The sequence below is a fragment of the Pectinophora gossypiella genome, chromosome 24 (assembly GCF_024362695.1).
Source record: "Pectinophora gossypiella chromosome 24, ilPecGoss1.1, whole genome shotgun sequence".
Classification (NCBI taxonomy): domain Eukaryota; kingdom Metazoa; phylum Arthropoda; class Insecta; order Lepidoptera; family Gelechiidae; genus Pectinophora; species Pectinophora gossypiella.
Window position 1 is genome coordinate 5,831,206 of NC_065427.1, and position 20,513 is coordinate 5,851,718.

At 36.3% G+C, this 20,513-nt stretch overlaps 2 protein-coding genes across 4 annotated transcripts in view; one reads left to right on the forward strand and one right to left on the reverse strand.

Moving 5' to 3' along the window:
* Positions 1-211: 211 nt before the first annotated feature.
* On the forward strand, positions 212-1,163 carry LOC126377913 (protein lethal(2)essential for life-like). The gene has a single exon (XM_050025968.1). It carries the CDS (start codon positions 344-346, stop codon positions 908-910), a length of 567 nt encoding a protein of 188 aa, XP_049881925.1. The 5' UTR covers positions 212-343; the 3' UTR covers positions 911-1,163.
* A 7,576-nt stretch (positions 1,164-8,739) lies between these two features.
* Positions 8,740-20,513, reverse strand: part of LOC126377830 (uncharacterized) — a 361,766-nt gene continuing 349,992 nt past the window's right edge. For 2 of the 3 annotated variants that reach the window (XM_050025772.1, XM_050025770.1), the window contains 7 exons: positions 16,934-17,139; positions 15,846-16,027; positions 14,603-14,884; positions 12,938-13,145; positions 12,085-12,230; positions 11,292-11,414; positions 8,740-10,472 (listed from right to left, as the gene is read on the reverse strand). In XM_050025772.1, coding sequence (XP_049881729.1) covers positions 9,765-10,472; positions 11,292-11,414; positions 12,085-12,230; positions 12,938-13,145; positions 14,603-14,884; positions 15,846-16,027; positions 16,934-17,139 — 1,855 coding nt within the window. In that variant the 3' untranslated portion in view covers positions 8,740-9,764. The remainder of the gene's footprint in view (positions 10,473-11,291; positions 11,415-12,084; positions 12,231-12,937; positions 13,146-14,602; positions 14,885-15,845; positions 16,028-16,933; positions 17,140-20,513) is intronic. The other variant, XM_050025771.1, reaches the window with a different exon arrangement.

The window sequence follows — 20,513 nt, forward strand, 5'->3', positions numbered from 1 at the left end:
GCGAGAGCTTGTTTAAGTAAAAAAATAATAAATTCATAAAAAAATACTAGGTAGCAGTTTAACATTAAACTTTTGATTATTCAATTCTCACTAAAATCATTGTACCTATTAGTGATGCGGGTGCGGGCCGCAGACTTGATAACCGCTGCCAAACGAGAATATTCTACTCGATAACAGATGGCGCGTCGAGCGTCCGCTTATAAAAGGAAACGCGCCAGTCCTGCCGGCAGTTTGAATTCGGAACAAGAAGCGATCTAGTCGAAGCGACTTTGAAGCCCCAAACGCAATTTTCTACAAGTGAATTTATTTTTAATCAAGGCTTTTTGAGTAACACTCTCAAGAAATGTCTCTTCTACCGTATTTGTTCGACGAATGGCCAATGGCGTCGATTTACCGTCCGCGTCGGCTTTTGGATCAGCATTTCGGCTTGGCTCTTAGTCCGGACGACTTGCTGACCGTTGCTGCGGGACCACTGGTGACCAGGGAGTACTTCAGACCTTGGAGACACATCGCTGCCGCGGCAAAGGACTTGGGTTCCAGTATTAAAGTTGATGCAGATAAGTACCAAATTAACTTGGATGTTCAACACTTTGCGCCTGAAGAAATCTCTGTTAAAACCGCTGATGGCTTCATAGTTGTAGAAGGCAAGCACGAAGAAAAGAAGGATGAACATGGATACATTTCAAGGCAGTTTGTAAGAAGATACGCACTTCCAGAAGGTACCACGCCCGACGCAGTGGAATCCAAACTTTCTTCCGACGGCGTTTTGACCATCACGGCCCCGAGAAAGATTCCAGAAGCTATCAAAGGAGAACGAAAGGTGCCGATAGCCCAAACTGGCCCCGTTCGCAAGGAAATCAAGGATAGTGACACAAAAGAAATTAAAGAGGCGAAAGAGGAAAAGAAGTAAAGGCAAACAAGCAAAATTGTAGGTGGTTTCGGAATATTCTAATTATAAGAAAATAATATGTTATTTTAAGTTTTAAACTTATTTGTAGTTATCTTCTCTACTGCATTTTTTGTTTTAACTTATGGTGATGTAGGATTTGGTGCATATCTTTTAAGTGAGGCCTGTTTGTAGTTTGATTGCGAGACTGATAATTTGTACCAAAAATGTTGCATATACCTATTTTTATTTTAAAATAAATATTTTGTGAATATTACATACTTGTTTTTTTAAATACCAATAAAGTTAGTTCTCATACTTACCTAGGTACCGTTAAGTCGCAATTCACACCCGTAATCTGCATTGGGATGCGCAGAACTAACACTTCTTAACAAAATATTTTCACGTGTGGTTCAAGCTAGCGGCCTCAAAAAAAAATGGGCACGAAAAAATAATTTTACCATACCAAAAATTAGTACTCTTATTGAAAAAAATAGTACCTGTTGTAAAAAAATTAGTACCATCACGGTTCTGGATTTATAGCCATGTTTTATTGCACTTGCTAGCTTGACGGTGAGCGAAATTGTTTAAAGTGAAACTGTTTTCCCACTTATATGGAGTCCGGTTCGTTCAGAGGCGTCTACCAAACTGACCTTGCAATAAGTGCTACCCGAAAATCGATTGCAATATCGGTTAATAATATTTTAGTTTCTTCTACCCCCTCAAACCAAAAGATTTATTAGGCAGCAAATTTTTAGTATGACCTAATACTAATTTAATGTGGCGGGTTAAATATAATCTGGCGACATTACTTCCGCAAAAAATGAATAAATGTAAAGACAATAAATCGTCTTAAAGGTTGCCTTCGGCTATCCACATGCTTTATAAAGACCCGACACTTCATAGATCTTTAAGTACTTAAGTAAAATCTCCCGAGATATGAACAAGTTTAACATTAATAATGTTCTGAATATACAAACAGTTTCGGTTTGGTCCTTTTTTTGTTTTTTTTTTTGACGTTGCTTATTGTAGATTTGCCGCAGATGGCATTAACTACTTGCCTGGAAAGGTTTGGTCCATATCCATAGCTTATAATTATGTTTATCAACTTAGGATATTCCAGAACTTATCTTGTACTTAATTATCTTGAGCTTGAGGTCTACAATTACTTAATAAAAGCGGTATAGGTATTTTAGAAAATGACAGCTTTTTGATTGATTTGCGAGAGCTGTGTTTTTTACTTCTTTTCTTCCAAATAGAGGTCAAGGAGTAAACCTGACACAGCAGCAGATCTCAACGCGGTGCTGTTTGTATTATTCTTTGCATCTTCAACACTCACTGTGGTTGTTACTTCACCTGTAGGTTTTTCTGTAGTAACGGTATCTTTTTCAGTAGTTATATTATATTTTCCTGTAACGACGTTCTCTTTACCCGTAGCTTCGTTACCTTGCTCAGTAGTGACGTTAGTTATTTCAGTAGTTGCTTCTACTCTTTCAGTAGACGTTTCAACTTTTTCTGTAGTTGATTGAACATTTTCAGTAGTTGTTACAATTATTTCAGTAGTTGTCTCAACTTTTTCGGCAGGGACATTCTCAGTAGTGACTGGATGTCGTTTAGTGACAGTTTTTACTCTTGCAGTTGTAGTTTTCGTGGTTGGTTTAACTTTTTTGACAGTAAAATCAATTTCGTCTGTACCGTCATCTTCTGTTGCATTCTTGCGGCTATTTTTATTAAGATATTTCATATACGTATCTGCATCCATAACAAGCATGGTACCGTTGTAAAAAACATTATCATCTTTCACTTCTACTTGATTTTGTTTCCTTCCAATCCTCTGCGCTAGCTTCCTTTTTTTCTTCTTTCTAGAACTTTTTTTATATGTTACGTGTCGATTCTTTTCCCAGTGTTCAAATTCGTCTGACAGAACAGCAGTCCCTGAATAACTTTCTTCGTATGAAAAGAATTTTCTTGTATTTTTCTTTGTTTCCTTTCCATGTTTGTGTCTTTTCGACTTCTTCTTTTTCTTCTTTTTAAATGGACATTCCATAATAGCCAGGTCTTGTTTTTGAATCTTCGCTACACCAATGTGGCATAAGTTGTAATATATTTTAGAATCGGAGCCACAGATTTCGTCTTTATCTTTACATGTGTCTTTGCATTCCTTTCTAGTAGCACCCCTCAAGAACTTTAGTCTTACTTCTGTTGAACAAAACACCCTTATAACGTCATTCAAATTAAATTCCTGCTTTACAAAATCATGTTTTAAATGTCTTATAAAGTTACATTCCTTTGACAACAAAGATACTAAAAATATCACGTTAATGCTATAAAGAACTTTCATTTTAAGTTACGTAAGGTTTTATAATATTTACTATAACTTTGTGCATATTGTAGAATATAATAAAAAATACATTTCCTTTTTTGAAACTATCTTAGAGGATGGTGGAACAAACAAAACTGTGAAATTTCCATAGGTACACATGGAGAGATAAGTTTTCAATTATAAAGTCATAAAAATGTGGATGGGCTGTGTAGTCACCATAAAATTTCTAATTGACAGATAAGTTACACACTTCAAGAAGTGTGTGTGTATGAGTGGACACACGTTTTGTATCAATCTGTCAACTTTTTTAATGGTTATAAAAACAACCATTACAGTGGCAGAGATGACTTACCATTGCATATAGTTTTCCATCATACTGGAAAGGACACAAATCTTCCCAAATTTTATTATTGGAAGCAGCTACGCGCTTTCAGTTTTTAGTTGCTCCCTGTCCTAGAGTATCGAAGCAATACATTGCATTGCGCACTTGCTTTTAAACGCGCAATGTCAAATTGCAATATTGTTTTTTTAGATAAATTGCACCGGTTGCACCACACCGGGTGAGAGCCCTCAGCGCTCCCCATTTGTCCAGCCAAGTAGTTAATGCCAGTTGCGGCAAAAAAAAGAAATAAAAACATACAACCATAAAACTGAAGTTGAAGTTAGATAAATCAAATCAAATATACTTTATTGCACACAACATACAAAAAAAATTTACACAAATGAACGATAGATACAGCACAATTTGACAAAATAAAAAAAAAATTGCTTCGATGTGACTTTTTAATCCCCAAGTACATATTTTCGCATGCGCGTTGAAGGCGAACGATTAAAAAATAAGGTCCTTGCATTGAAGCGAAGTATTTAGTGTATGTACACATTAAAACGAGTTTTTTTTTTATGAATCCTCTTTAATCAGCTACAACAAAACGACAGATCCCCCGTCGAGGACGGCGGTAGTAAATGATAGTTACAATATGTACTCATGTATTTAATAGTGTATAAAACAATTTTACTCTGTCAAAGCTCAGTTTACAGTAGGCAAACACTTGCCTACAAACTTAGTATGTAACTACACAGACAATTAACTTTTAACATTTATTTTACGTCATTTTAATTTTAAATATAATTGCATTAAAATATTTTAAATAATTCAAATGATATTACTAAAAATACTTTTACTTTTAACAATAAATTCTAATTTAAAATTGTATTTATTTATAAGTCGAATATTTTATTTCAAAAAAATAATAAGCTTATGAGACCTGTATTATTTCAATTATTTTACGTCATGAAGTTTTTGTTTTTAATCATATATAAATTCTGTCATGAAACAAAATTTTTAAATGTTTAAATAATCTATATAGTTACGTAATAAGTTTTTCAAGTGCCTGCCTCGCTATATGCGTAACACTACGTGCTGTGTATTCACAATATATTTTTTTTACTTAAGTAATTTCAATATCGGTTAGGAAATGTTTACATGATAATTAGATATTTTTTTAAATAACTCATAACATAAGCTCACGACTATATCTCAATTCGGGTAGTCAGAGGTACATCCACCGCAAGATGGACTAAGTACCCTACCCACACCTCACCGAGCTTTCTGTTAGACCAACTGACAAACTAGCAATGTATAAAAAAGTATTTATCCTCAAAAGTATTCGATTACGTAAAATAATTTTGTTTCATGAAAGAAGAGCTAAATTACCTAAAAAGTTAGTAAGATATGAGTTTAGAATAACATTGGTACGTAAGTGCGCAATGCAAACAAATGTCAAATAGCAATATTGCTTTTTATATGAATTGCTATTGATGTGGCCTATTGAACTCTCTGCTCGTTGTACTAACATTATATAATAATTGAATGGTAAAATATAGAAATCTGAGAACTTATTATTTCCAAACCGATATTAAATTGATCTACATAATACTTATTGCTATACATTGACTTACATTGTCCGCCACGGCAATTTTGATCTAATGCACAACGATTTTTGTTAATAAGTACAACAAAATGTAAAATATTTACAAAAATTCCAACATATATTAAAATTGTATTTTATTTAATTTTTCATCATAATATTTTTCAAGTTTTTTTTTTCTAATATAGGTAAAGAACGCTTCAACGGTTAAAGTTTATAATAAGTAACATGTTGTGATATTTATAAAAAAATGTTCAACATATTTGTTCGCATTAAAATGAAATGTTTTTAATGGAACAACTTAAATTCCCCAATTAATACAAATAAGTCAAATAATTGACTAATAATGTTTTTATTATAATTGAATATGAATATAACTTTTTAAAAACAATAATAAGTTACAGGCAATTCTGATAGAAAACTATAATAATAGTTTTGAAATGTTGAATCAGTTGGAATCGGAATATTAATCAAAAGATACTGGTATTGTAAGTTATTCATTTTTCTAATAAAAATGATGCAGAATGATGAAGGATGCCGCGCTGAGCAAATGAGCGCCAAAACAGATGTAATGAGGGAAGTTCCAGGGCACATTTTCCAAAAAAAAATATATAGATGGCGCTGTAGGCATATACAAAAATATAAATTTAATGTTGTTCTATTGCTGCTCTTTGTTTCGATCAGAATAATAATATGGTTGGAAGATTGTTACTACTTACCCAAAAAACCGAGATAAAAGATACATATTATGTCTGGAATCCATGAAATTAGAAGGTTAGACGAAGACAACGATAGATGGAAAGTCCCTCATTGAATCATGATTAATATATTTAAGAAAGATTTTAAATAACGTAAATTATGTTTTGCCTGTAACAAGCCTAATTTTCAACACGTTTCCCCAAGAAATAGGTTAAATTCTATAGTATATCTTTCTATATTTTTATTTACATGGAAGGCATGAGGCAAGTGACTTGAAGTTTTTTTTTTATTAAAAGAATGTGTTTGATGAATTGTAAGAATAAAGTTATTCGAAAGTTATGGTCCAATGTTTTAATAGAATAGTTATAAAAAATAGATACGATTATATAATAAAAAATAAAAATAATTTAAATTGGCAGTATGTGTACCAAAATCATAAAGGATTGTTGTTAGTGATGGGGGGGTAAATAGGCAGTGTTATATACAAAAACAACAGCCTTTTATCGTCCAGATTTTCAAACACTATTGTAAGACAATGCAGTTTGGATTTTAAATGTACATTGGGCATTCCAACTTTAAAACATTGGATCACATTGTAAACGAAGCCACATAAAACTGGAAATATTTGTATACAAAACATTAGCGATACAAAACACACTTGACATAATATTTTGACTAAATATCTAAAACAGAAATACACATTGAATTTTTAAATGTGTTCTATTTTTTTATTAACTTTATCCTACGTTTTCTATAATCTAAGTTACATAAATCTTCACGCAGTTTGCTTCGCAACATCTAATGCTAAATATATAGTACAAAATTGAGCTTTACTGATATGCATTGTTATAATTTCACATTTTTGTGTTACTTAGTGATATGTATAGATTTCACATTTTTTGTGTGACTGGACCACGTTATTTTAAAAATCTTATTTGTTTTAGTTTTAAAAGATCTGTGATGTAAAACAACAACTGAAAATATTATTTATAGTAATATAAAAATCATGACAAAAAGTGCTTTAAATGCATTGCATAATTTATAATGCAAAAGTTTTTAGAATACATGATATATTTTTGATATTGTAATTACAAAGTTGTTATATTTCTATTCTCGAAATAATGTGGTCCAGTATCAAATTAAATTGCTTAAATCGCTCACATTTAACAGTAACAAAATTTAAAATAATTAAGTACTTAAAAAGTATTTAAATATTTCAAACTTATAAAAAAAACATTGATGAACTGTATCCTCTAGATAATATTAAAAGTCGATATCTAAGCGTGTCTGTGCATTGTGATATTGAAATAAATTTATGTAGGTATAAGTATATTTATTTTATGAATAACATTTAAATAACAACGGAGACTTTAAAAGTTTATAATTTGTCTCATAATTATATCGAAAACATTCCATATTCATATTTAAAATACGATTTATAATAATAAATCTCCAAATTAATTTAATAAATTAATAGTTGACATAATTATTTTCTGATTAATATAAAACTGATTAATACTTATATTATTTTTATTTACTCCCTCTGTGATTTGATATGTATAATTTTCTCTGAGATATTTTGAAACATATACGTTCTATCAGAGATGTAATAATGTTAACATCCAATATTTCAATTCTAAAAAGCTTTTGTTGGACTAATAGCCACTATTACGGCAACAATAAATAGTATACATCTCTTTTTGTGACTTTTAATATATTCAATTCAAAAAAAGAATATAGGGCCACTTAGCTTCCTTTTCCTTAGCTTTTTCTTTTTGCACGAATTATTGATTTTGTATCTGTTTCTTTCTCGCTTTATTATGTTATCTATAATATTTCGTTCGTCTATGTGGCATGATATCACAAAAAGAGATGACTTTTGTTTCATACAGCCAAGATGACTAAAAAAATGAAAATAAGTACTAATAAATTATCTTTTTTTTAATGAAAAAATTACGATTGTCCTACAAGAGGCTCACGAGACACTTAACAACAAGTATCTATACGTTTAAACAGGGGGCTAAAAAGGCCACATTGAAGCAATTCACCTAAAAAAGCTATATTGCTATTTGACATATTTGTTGAAATTTTGCACTTACTTACTTTTTTATATTATATGCGGAAATGTCAAATAGCAATATTGCTTTTTAGATGAGTAGCTTGAACGTAGCCTTTTAGAATCCTCATCTTCATCTAGTGACACAGCTATTAGTTAAAACTCTTTTGGAACACAAGAAATCTACTTCTACTTCAAATTAAAGCTTCTTTCATTACCAATTTAATACAATACATTACCCTATTCGTGTCCCAGGTATAACACAGCTAGGTGTCGTTGAACTAATATGTAAATATGGCGGGGAGAAAGATGTCAGCTACTGCTTACTTTGGTATTATTGTCTGAAAAAAAAAAAAAAAATAGAAAAGAAGCTTGGCTTGACCCCGAAAGGAGTCCCACACCCGCGACAATAGTGTCGCGAATTCTGCATAGAATTATTACGACTTGTCAAATAGACTTCCGTCGCGCGGAGTAGGATTTTAACACTGGTATTATGTTTTGTCCGCACGGCGGTAACCGTTCTATATTTTATTAGGTACGTTAGAAAATATTTTTACGTTTTTGTTTTATTGGTTGTGTCATTTTAATGTTATGCATGTAAGATAGTGTTTTATGTAAGTATCGTAAAGGTTGAGTGCTTTCATCTAGCAAAATTTTTAAGGTAACATGCCAGGGCATTGTTGGAGAGAAGTGGTCCAAAGTACGTAGTCGATAACGATAAATGAGGAATTCGAATATTAATTTAAAGTTAAAATGTAAAAAAATAAATTATTGTTTTTAAGTTGTGGCCAGACAAAAGTCTCTCTTCCTGTTATCAAATTGTATTTTATTCTGTCCTTAAATAAATAAATAATAAAACGTTTTTATTTTAATGTAAAAGGCAATCAAATTCATTTAAGTAAGTATATTTAGTAGTTAAATAAATATTTTTTGAATTAATTTTGAAGTCAACAATTTCAAAATTACGAATTAAAATAACTTACCTACCTAAAATGACAGTTCTTTTTCATTTTTGCTAATAAATAAGCTAATGAAAAACGTTTAAGGTTTTCTTTCGTCGATTTCGAACAAATAGTCACAGGAAACAATGAAAGAAGTAGCTAACATCTTTCACTCAGCAACGTCTAAGTGCATTCACATTGATATAACTGCTACACGGCCATCTAACATAAAGGTATCAATCACTACAACAGTCACTAAGTACTTACCAGGTAGAGAAAAAAACAGAAGATACTGGAACAGACACAACTCATAAATAACAACATGAATAGATGCGTAGAAAATTTATAGAATGTTCGAGAAAAACGCTCGAATCATCGAAGAAATTCACCTAAAAAGTAATTTTGACATTTGCTTTTTGACATTTGATGGCATTGCGCACTTATTTTTGTATGTGCAAATGTCAAAAATCAATTTTGCTTTTTAGATGAACTGCTTCGATGCGATGTGGCCTTTTTAACCGTACGTCACTGATTTAAAGATTCAATTTATCAATCATGGTCTAAATCATCCCTCAAAGTTTTCATTACGATGTCACTAACACCCTGTATTAATAAGTATTAACAATAGCTTGTAAGTCTTCTTCTTTGCGAGTCGATGGCGATCGATACTAAATTTTTGCTGACCAATAATTGGCAATTTTGTATTAACACACTATGTATTTGTTTTTCTTTTTCAATTAATGCATGTTTGTTAGCATGATTTGTGTCTGTGACAGCGTCTAGACTAACAGAGAACGGGAAACTAACAGTGTACAAGGCGCAATACACTTATTTACAGTCCCAGCCTTTAGATCGACCTATAAGCACCAGTACTAATTGAAAATCAAACGAGATACATTTAACTATGATATGTATAGAATCATCTCAGTCTTCATGCTACTACTAGAGTCAGTCCTACGCTAACGGATTTTACAATCCCATAAGAAGAGGACGCGATATTTCCAAAAAACGAACCACCAAAAAGCTTCGAATCATAATTGTAAGTACATCCAATTTCGTAATACACATCTCTAGAAAAATATTTAAGTATAATTGCATCAGCAACAAGTTCATTTAAATAAGTAAATATTGTAATACTCACAGCTTTTATGATATGTTTAGTTACCTTAACACTATCTATGTCTACGCCGCTTATATCTACGTCGGTGATATGTTTCGTTTGTGCGTAACCTAAAGCAAGTGCAGTGTGCAAATAGTCACGTACATCAATTAGTTTCTTAACAATAATATCATAATGGCTCTCCAAAATAGATACAAAATTTAAAAAATATCTCTTTTTAAAATCAACGAAAGAGTTAGAATTGTACGCCACATTATACAGGTAGCCATCGAATAAATTCGATATAGAATTGACTATAAACTTGGTGATTGAAGTGAGGTTGAGGTTAGAGAAGAGAGTGGCGAGGACAATAAGGATATAGAGAGTGGGTTTATTGGAGGGGGCGGCGCTGGGGGGCGCTGGGTAGACCACATCGACTTCAGCAATCTTGAAGATTGACAGCAGCAGATGCGAAGAGATGTCCTCGTGCTGGGAGTTGATACGAGACTTGACCACCTTGAGGACGTCTATGCATTCCTCCTGAAATAACAATAAACTTACTATGCACAAAGTAAAATTTTACACAAAATAACGAGGTCTTAACTGTTGAAATTAAAAAACTTTCGGCATTTCTATTTTAATTCGTAAATGCTTTTTTTATGTTATTTTTTTTTGTCTGTTAGTAACAATTGATATTATCTGTTACTAATATATTTATAGTATCTGTTATTAACAGAAAAATAAATAATTTGATACAAGCTGCAAACTTTAAATAGCATACTTTTAGATTCAAAGATCCTGAATCCATTTTAGGTTTGTTTCGATATCTAGGTATGTCTATCGATAGTACTAACAAAAAAAGGTTAGACTATTGAGTGTTGACCTTGAAAATCATCTATATTATCGCTAGTACTATCGTATTTATAAACTAAATAAACTGAATAAACTTTTTTTATTTGTCGATAGAAAAACAAAACAAAAATAAGTTTTCAAAACGTAACTTTTGAAGGTCAACTATCAATAGGTAGTCTAACTTGTTTTTTTTTTCCAACAACAACTCAACAGGCGGGTTAAAAAGGCCACATCGAAGCAATTCATCTAAAAAAGCAATATTGTTATTTGACATTAGTTTGCATTGCGCACTTAGTGTTATATGCGCAAATGTCAAATTTCAAAATTGTTTTTTTTAAAGACTGGCTTCGATGTGGCCTTTTTAAGCCCCAGTCAACAATCAACAGTCTTAACATTTTTTCGAAATACCGATAGTTCTTAAAAAAGTAGCTCAGACTGGTTAGACAGTAAGTAAAATGCTACATCACATGCAGTGTCATAATCTTTCCTTACTTGATCATGGTTTACCTTCTCTCTATCAAGCAGGGTGTCTCCAGCCTCCTTGATGACCTCCTGTTCACTTTGGGGCACACTCGCTGATATTATCACATTCTCGTTGCTAATGTTGAACAGAGTCAGAGTGCAGTTTGTCTATGGAAGGAAGATTTTTGGTTAGCTTGAAGTAAACACTGACTGACAGAGGGCAGCAGTACTGTCAGTACTATTCAGAGGCGGAGGACAGGAGTCCTAGTATGGCTTTGTAATAGACTACTCTGGGCGCCATCCCACTTGTGTCAGACAGAGTACTGCGGGGCGGAAGGCAAGAGGGAAACCACTGCCCTATTTTTCCCAAAAAAAGTATCATGGAAAATGCTGCACCGACAAGAGCGTGGCTCTTAAATTGATGATGATGATGAAGTAAACCCACTTTATGTAAAGAATTATACATAAACTGATGCTAATTCCTGTAGACACCATCTAATTTTATTTTAAGTTATACCTGTTATTGTCTTCCCCGCCGAAAAGGAAAGAAAAATCACAACCTAGGTCAGGCTACAGGTTAAAAGTTTCCAAACACCCACCAACATTTAATTTTATCGATTCCCATAATAAATTATTACAAATCAAAGACACAGTAATTTAAACAAAATCGCGAGCGACAGACGCTTTATCAAAGAATGAAAATTTGCGGAATCTTGATGACTTTTCTACAGAATCCCTACATTCTACGGAATCCACTTTGGAAATCGATGACTTAGGCCACAAGATAGAGAATCACTCAGCCGTACCCGAAAATAGGAGGCATTATGATGCATCTTACCCCCTCATTATGCACAGAGTACAAGTACTGCTGCAGAAGCCTGACTGCATCCTCAGCACCAAGCCCGGTGTGCGGCCGTAGCAAAGCTTCGTCCACCGCGCTGAACCCCAGCAGAAGGTAGACGCCTTCAGGGAGCTTGTATTCTCCTGGAAGAAAGATAAAAGCTTTTTAAATGAGATTTGTAACATAGCGGAGGTCCGTTATCCCAAACTATGCGATGTGGGTGGATTTTAATGATTTGTGACTCCGTTTATTATAACAAACACTGTACTGTACGTACACTATAGTTCATAAACCTTACTCTCTTATGCAGAATCGTAACAAGGGGTGGGTAGAGGTGTATGATATCTGTATACACACTCAGTAGGAGTATGGTACCTATACACACACCCACCATTCGCTACTTAAGTAGTTACGTTTAAGTTTTTACACCTCTTGTTTCTTGTTTCTTTTGTCCATTGCTTACACCCATCTTGTAAGATGTTAACTCGATTCCCTTGCTCGACTCGGCTTCAGTTGAACATTTTGGTATTTTAAGTTGAAATTTACGTCAGACAGAGTACTGCGGGGCGGAAGGCAAGAGGGAAACCACTGCCCTATTTTTCCCAAAAAAAGTAGCAATCATGCTACACCGACAAGAGCGTGGCTCTTAAATTAGTGATGATGAAGTTGAAATTTACGTCCTCGATTCGAGGATTTTTACTCACTGGAGTCGCGGATACACAGAACTCGAGATAAGGTTGAGAGGGACGTCTAAGAAGAGAGATTTTGAACTGAGTTTGAGGTATTTCTTAAGATTGCCTAATTTGAAGACAGTCGTTAAGACTTTCTACTGGTTGGTACTGGTACAAACCTGGATTTGGCCTCATACAGATGAAGGATCCGGAGTAGCAGTAGCATCGTCCCCTGTAGGCTTGATAAGCTGGCGCGGCGTGGGAGTAGTGTGCTAAACGAGACGAGCAAGGCGCGCGTGGGACGCAGGCGACCTTGCAGGACACCTGCAGGGAGGCCTCGCATATGCAAAGGTCTGTGCATTCCGCTAGCTCTGCTGAACGATAGAGCTGGAACGAGAATTAATTATTACTTGGCTTGGCTCTTAGGGCTCGTTAAGGAGTGCGGCGAGTCGTGTGACGCGCTGCATGTCAAATAGGGAATACAATCCCGACTCGACATCGCAAATTCGAGATCCCGTGTGCAAATATCAATCCCGCGAGATTTTTAAGTTAGGATGGCTGAACACGATGAAAACTACTTGTTTGTGATAGTGAGGTTAAATTTGCATGTAATGATATCCTGTTATTGGCGAAGAAATTTTGTACATGTATTATATAAATAAACAACTATTGTTAATGCTGTTGAATATCTGAATAAATAAATAAATAAAACAAAATATTTATTGAAAGAAAACAACAACCTTTATTCTTCAATATTACTAAGTAAGTAAATAATTAAGTTTTCTTTGGAAATCACCATAAATAATCAAAATAAAAAGTACCACTCAAGGAGATTCGCCCAAACCCGTGAATCTCGAATGGGATCTCATCATACTATGCTTCGGGATTGATCCCGAAAAATTACACGAGATCTCGCGAGATCGGGATTGCATTTCCTAATATCTACATAATACCAGCGTCGTGGTTCACGCCGCGACTTGTGCGGAGTGAGGCCCTTTTATCTTAGGACGTCCACCACCACCTTATGATCATTCTAATGAACATCCATTATGCTTTTTATAATTGTTTTGTGAAAATTGTTGTGTGTGGCGTCATTTTATAATAAACAATTTATATTCTATTCTTATTCTTCTCATAAATTCTCGGATGATATTCGAATTTGTTTTCGAATTTATGTTTGCATAAATTACTATCACGTAGGTACTCAGCGGTGAAGGAAAAACATCGCAAGGAAATGTACTTCAGAAATAGTGCTTTTAAAGGTATGTGACCTAAGCTATAACGAAATGGGCAAGCCCCATCATCATTATACCTAACAATATGCCTAACGTATTGGGGTTTGTATAGTTAGGGTGTGTAGAGTTAGAAGCTTGGCTCTACATGAGATCTGATAACTTTTTGACATTGGTGCTAGTTCCTGTAAATACCATCTAATTTTATTTTAAGTTATATCTGTCATTTTCTTATCCGCCGAAAAGGAAAGGGACGGGTAATCGACAAGCATAAAATTTATGGAACACACGTCAATTTTAAGCACAAATCTAAACCAACCGTCTAAAAATTTTACCATGTCAATAACCCGACACAGTTAAGTAGACAGCACGTCAAACGGATTGCATACCAGCGACGTACCGTTTGATTCGCCCGGGTTATTCATTCATTTACTCATTCTTCCTAAAATTAAGAGCTGTGAATCATCCGTCCCTTTCCTTTTCGACGGATATGAAAATGACGGATATAACTTAAAATAAAATTAGGCGGTATCTGCAGGAGGGGCCATTGTGAGTGATGTAATATTGTCTTGGCAACATTTTACATGAAATGTTTTGGTGGGTTTTACTTACCCGCCGAGTTTCTCCCATCTTAATATACTGTGCCTGGTCGTCACTCTCCGGCTTCTTCACGATGCAATATTTCGTCGGTTCTGGCGTAGTCGTCGGTCGTGGCGTCGTGGTCGTCGTCGTGGTCGTTGTCGTCGTCGTCGTGGTCATCGGCGTGGTCGACGTGGTCACCGTGGTCGTTTCGATGGTCGTCTCGGCGATCGGTTTCGACATCTGAGCGATCTCGTTGGGTAGTACGGTTTGTTCTGCCATCGTTGTTATCGGGGCAAGCTCGTCAGGGATCTTCTGGAACATAGAACATATTGTTATAGGATAATCTATCTATCTACTCAGCCTGTATCCACCCACTGCTGGGTACAGGCCTCCTCTCTTTCACGCCATCCTTTCCCATCCTGTGCAAGTTTCATCCATTGTTTTCCGGTATACCTCACAATGTCTTCCAATGTAATGTGTCAATGTAATGTGTTTTAGGATAATATTTTGGAAATATTTAAGAACTTTTTTAAATGAACTTTTGGAAATATTTTAGATCTTAATTCGGAGTAGAAGAAAATACAACGTTTACTTTAGGTATGAGTGGATTTCCGCACACGGAAATTCCGATGGATTGACCTGTGGAACACCCGTTCCGACAAGCGACCTGGTGTGCGCGTGGAAAACGCAAAAGGGGGCGGCCCAAAGAGACCTGGCGACGGTCGGTTGACCGGGAATTAAACGCTCTCAGCATGTCATGGGAGCAAGCTACAGAGAGAAATGTGTTATTCGAGCTCTAAATCCTAACAGTGGATAAAAGGATTAGAAGAAAAAGAGAGTATTTATTAATACAAGTGTTAGTGACATCGTAACGAAAACTTTGAGGGATGATTCAGGCCATGATTCTGGGCTGATATAAAGTGGAATTTTCCGTCGCAAAGATACTTCCACTTGATATTAACTCCTTGAATCATCCCCCTCAGTATTCGTTACGATGTCACTAACACCCTGTATATGAATAGGCAGAGTATCTATCATATTAATTTGAGTTTATTTTTATATATACTAACAAACAAATCCATCATCCTGTATCCAAGTCTATTATAATCTAAATGGTTGTCTCCTACTGGTTGTGGTTGCCTGGAAGAACCTGCTCTAGAGCAATAAGGCCGCCCAATTGTACTGTATCCGTGTATGGTGTCTGATTGTCAAAATTAAGTTCAGTGCAGTAGAGTATGTCTGATTTTGATTTGATTTGATTTTCCTAACTGACCTCTTCCATAGGCTCGAGCTGGGTCTTGACGTGGGTGGTGGTGTGGCGGTGGTGGTGAGTGGTGGTGCGATGATGGATGGGGGGTTCTGGGGCCGACGTGATCACGCGGATGCCGTTGTCGAACGGCGTGGTCGTCAGCAGGGATCCGTAGGTCTTCACGTGGTAGTCGCTCTGGGATTCCACTGGAAAAGAGAAGATGATCAGAGATTGCTATTTAGCAATAAGGACGTCTTCCGTCCAACTTATATACTGTTATTTCTTGTGTGATTGTGCAATAAAGAACTTTGTATTGTATGGTTTATTAAACACAATGCTGAAGTTTTTCATTCTTCATCTTTTTCTATTGTGTGGGTTGTGAGGATTACCAACCTCATCAACCCTGGTGTCAGGGTTATTATTGAGCCGCCAAAGGCCCCTGACATGGCTCATGTAACGACTACGTACTTAGGTACTTCAGTAAGTAATAACGCGGACTCATTGCATAATCTTTCTTTCGGACAATTAGGTGATCAGTCTGAAATATCTTAAGAAAACTAGGGACCAAAAAGGGATTTTTGTGATATGTCCCCACCGGGATTCGAACCGCGACCTCCGGATCGTGAGCCCAAAGCTCAACCATTGGACCAAAGAATCCGTAAGCAGGGACTGGAATTCCATTTGCTTCGATCCTGACAGACTTTTCTTCATACGATACGGGCAGATCTAAACAACTTGAACCTCAAAATGCAAATTACACGCCGCGAGCCCATTAGCAATGTCCATTAAAATATATAATAAGCTCTCTAAGTACTTAAGAGATGAAACTAAAACTAATTTATTTATAAAAAAAATCTAAAAACAATGTTAATTAAAAAGAGCTATTATACTGTAGACGAATTTTTAAATGATAAGTTTTAATTTTAATACACGCTTCCTCTCTTCCCTTCAACGTTGCTGTGCCATACTGGGTCCATGTTATAGTTCCTATGCCTATCTACCACCCCATTATACTACATGGAATGCAATAAATAATTGAGAATTTAATTGAGAATTCCTTCAATACAAAATCCTGGCCTACGAGATGAGCTTTTACCAATACAAATACTCACCAACGCAAGGATTGAGCCAGAGCAGCCTTTGCCAGCCCAGACAGTCGTACAGCTGAGCGAAGTCAGTGCCGCGACATGCGCACGCGGCTCTCAGCTGGGTCCCAAGCACGGCCACCACAGCGGCGCGGCACGCGGCTGGTGATCCCGCGCAGCCTTGAGTCACTGCATCTACCGCGCACCACTGCTCGTAGTTCTCGAGGCGGACTCTATCGAAAAAAAGAGTGATTTTAACTATTGAGGTCCGGAACTCGGAACCCTGAAAATAATTTTCATTGTTCCCCGCGACGATACGGAGACGGTATATGCGCTCACTGGCTCACGACAATATCCCAATTGGGCTTTAGAGATACATCTATCGCAAGATGAACTAAGTACCCACGCCTCACCGAGCTTTCTGTTAGACCAAGGTGATAGATGGAGGTGAGGATTTCAGAGCTCATTTTTAATCTCCATATTTAGGTGCAGTGTTTGAGAGCCGTGGTAGCCCTTAAAAGAACGCTTGACTCTCGCTGTGACGACGCAGGTTTGAATCCCAGCACGGGCTAAACGGGATTTAAAGGATCATAAATGATTAAATTCCCTGGTAGTTGCGGCTTCCGAATACATCCCGCTGCCCTGAAAAGTACCGGCGTCCGAAAGATGTAATATACGATCCCGACGACCCGATTTCTCTTGATTTAGAGGCGGACAATCAGCTCGCGACACTACCAACCACGCCGGCGTGGTCGACGTTATCCTCATTCATCGCTTATCGCTATCGACCCACTAAAGTCGATTAACTCTTTCAAATACAATACACTCAAACGACGCGCTGAACCGAGGTTCGCCCCCAACTGGGCACCTTCAGGCCTGTTGTCTTAAATTTTGTACCGGGTGAGAACCCTCAGCGCTCTTCATCTACGGCAAATCTATAATACTTCATCATCATCAATTTAAGAGCCATGCTCTTGTCGGTGTAGCATTAATGCTACTTTTTTAGGGAAAAATAGGGCAGTGGATTCCCTGTTGCCTTCCGCCCCGCAGTACTCTGTCTATTACAAGAGTAGTCTTTAAGTAGTCAAGAGTAGTATTAAGAGTAGTCTATTACAAAGCCATACTAGGACTCCTGTCCTCCGCCTCTGAATAGTACTGACAGTTACTGCTGCCCTCTGTCAGGTTCCAGGTTACAGTCCCTGTGACTTGCCCCTTCCGTCCTGCATTGCCGTACCGATGGCAACAATACTTAAGTCACGTCAAAATAAAAGATTAATTCCGTACTCCATTCAGTATTTTATCGTACGTAACTACATTTTGTTTGAAACAAACGAGATATGTGAAACATCAGTGTGTTACATAACGAAGACTGAAAGATAAATTAGGTATAAAATATGTCATGAAAAAAGTCCCGCGGCCGCGACGCTACTGGCGCATTTTCTGCATAGAATTATTATGACTTGACAATTAGTTTAATTTAAATCCGTCGACTTCTTTCGTGGCGCGGATTAGTGTTTTAAACCTAGTTTATTATTAATGTTCGTTTTGTAATAACACTTTTTATTTATTTTATTTTAATGTAGTTTTGCTGTTCTTTTATAAAAGTGCCACCAAAACTCTTTCCGTCTCATCTACCTCGCATTATCCCATTTTTCACAGGGTCCGCTTACCTAACCTGAAGATTAGACAGGTCCGGTTTTTCACAGAAGCGACTGCCTGTCTGACCCTCCGAACCGCGAAGAGAAAACCAGCCCAATACATAGGTCACAAACCTCCCAAAAGGCATTTCTCGGGAATGTGAGTTTCCTCACGACGTATTCCTTCACCGTCTACATTAAGTAAGTAGTCGTTACATGAGCCATGTCAGGGGCCTTTGGCGGCTAAATAATAACCCTGACACCAGGGTTGATGAGGTTGGTAATTCACCTCACAACCCACACGATAGAAGAAGAAGACCGCCTACATTCCATAAAACTCTTTCCATCCACATTCGTTAAATAAGTTTTCTTTATAAACTGGACACCGGCAACATAATTCCCATTATGTCCGTGAATGCAATAAGCAATTAAACCGGGACAGAATCAGTTAGTGTAATGAGGACATAAGCGGGACATTAGTTCCGAGGCATTGTGGTCTGGTGAATGGACGTCCTGCATGTCCCAAATGTCCGACCTGTCCAGTTGCAATTGTCTTTGTGACTGAACATGGGTTTATTGAATCCAGTGGCAGCCCTAGTAAAATATTTCGGTGGCGCCAGCCCTAACAGTGGCGCCCCTCAAAACATAGTTTTTTTCGATTCAGAAATCAGAGTTCATTTATTTGCAGAGAATACAGTATAAATAGTTATTACAAGAAAATTTTAACCGTGTATTCAGCCGGCAAGCAGGCGTGCAAATGTTGTTGCAGTCAATTAAAACAAGTCAGCTTAATAACTTATTAAAACAAATGAATTAAAGTACGAGAGAGCCATTGATTAAAATTAATAAAATAGTAATAATAAAAATATAGCAAAAATAAATATCAAATATGTCAAATCGATTAAAATAAGTCAACATCATTAATATTTGACACAATTACTTATATTAAATAAAATAAAATTATAAAGTTTGTCGGATAGAGCCATTCATCAATGTTTCTAAAATAATGTCAGATGGGCCAAATCAATAGTTTACAGCCACCGAAATATATATATGAGACGGATTCAACCGGATTAGGATCCGAATCGGTGTCTTCGATGTCAGCCATGTTGACCAATAGAAAAGTCAGTGCGCACAACCGGCGCGGGCGACGATTCAAGAAGAAGTGTGTAATAGACGCACCACTGACATTTCATAATTCCCACCCAATATCTGACATGATGTCAGTCGGACCGATTATTTGTCGGGACCGATTATTTGTCGGGACTGATTATTTGTTGGTACCGATTATTTGTTGGATAGCCCAACTAATTGGGGTGACCAATGCATGACTGACGCTTGACTGTCAGTATCAACTGACGTTTAGTTTCCCATCGATTCTGACATTCTCTGACATATATACCTAATTAAAACTTTCAAAAATGTCGTTAACGGCCACCCATTAAATGTATGAGTTTTATGTGTCCGCTAAAAGGTCCAATTCACAGGGCAGGTGTGCCCAATCCAGTTAATCCCCTGTAGATCCGGGGCTCCCAGCCAGGGTGGTCCCGTCTTGGCTGATTTTGGCGCCCCCCCTAAAACGGCGCCCTGGGCAATCGGCCCTAGGGGCGCCACTGATTGAATCAAACGGTAGTTTTGTGCTTTGTTCAAAACTGTGACGCAATCCTACGCTTGGGTGGAGTTTGCAGGATGTTCACGAGATTTTGAAGCGTGTTGTTAGAATAAATAATTTTACTTAGGATAAGGTTACCTATTTATCGTTGCCTAAGAGAAAAAACCACTTAAGCGCCCTTTTAAAAAAATTTAATCACTTTCTAATGTGATTTTCAACAACAAAACTTAAGTTATAAATAGATTGTTTTTTGCCACTAACATAGTATATAAGTTTATACTGTTACTAACAATTATGGACACATGGTCTGAAATAAAATTATTGATTTGATTTGATTTGAAAACCCTCCCAATTCTAA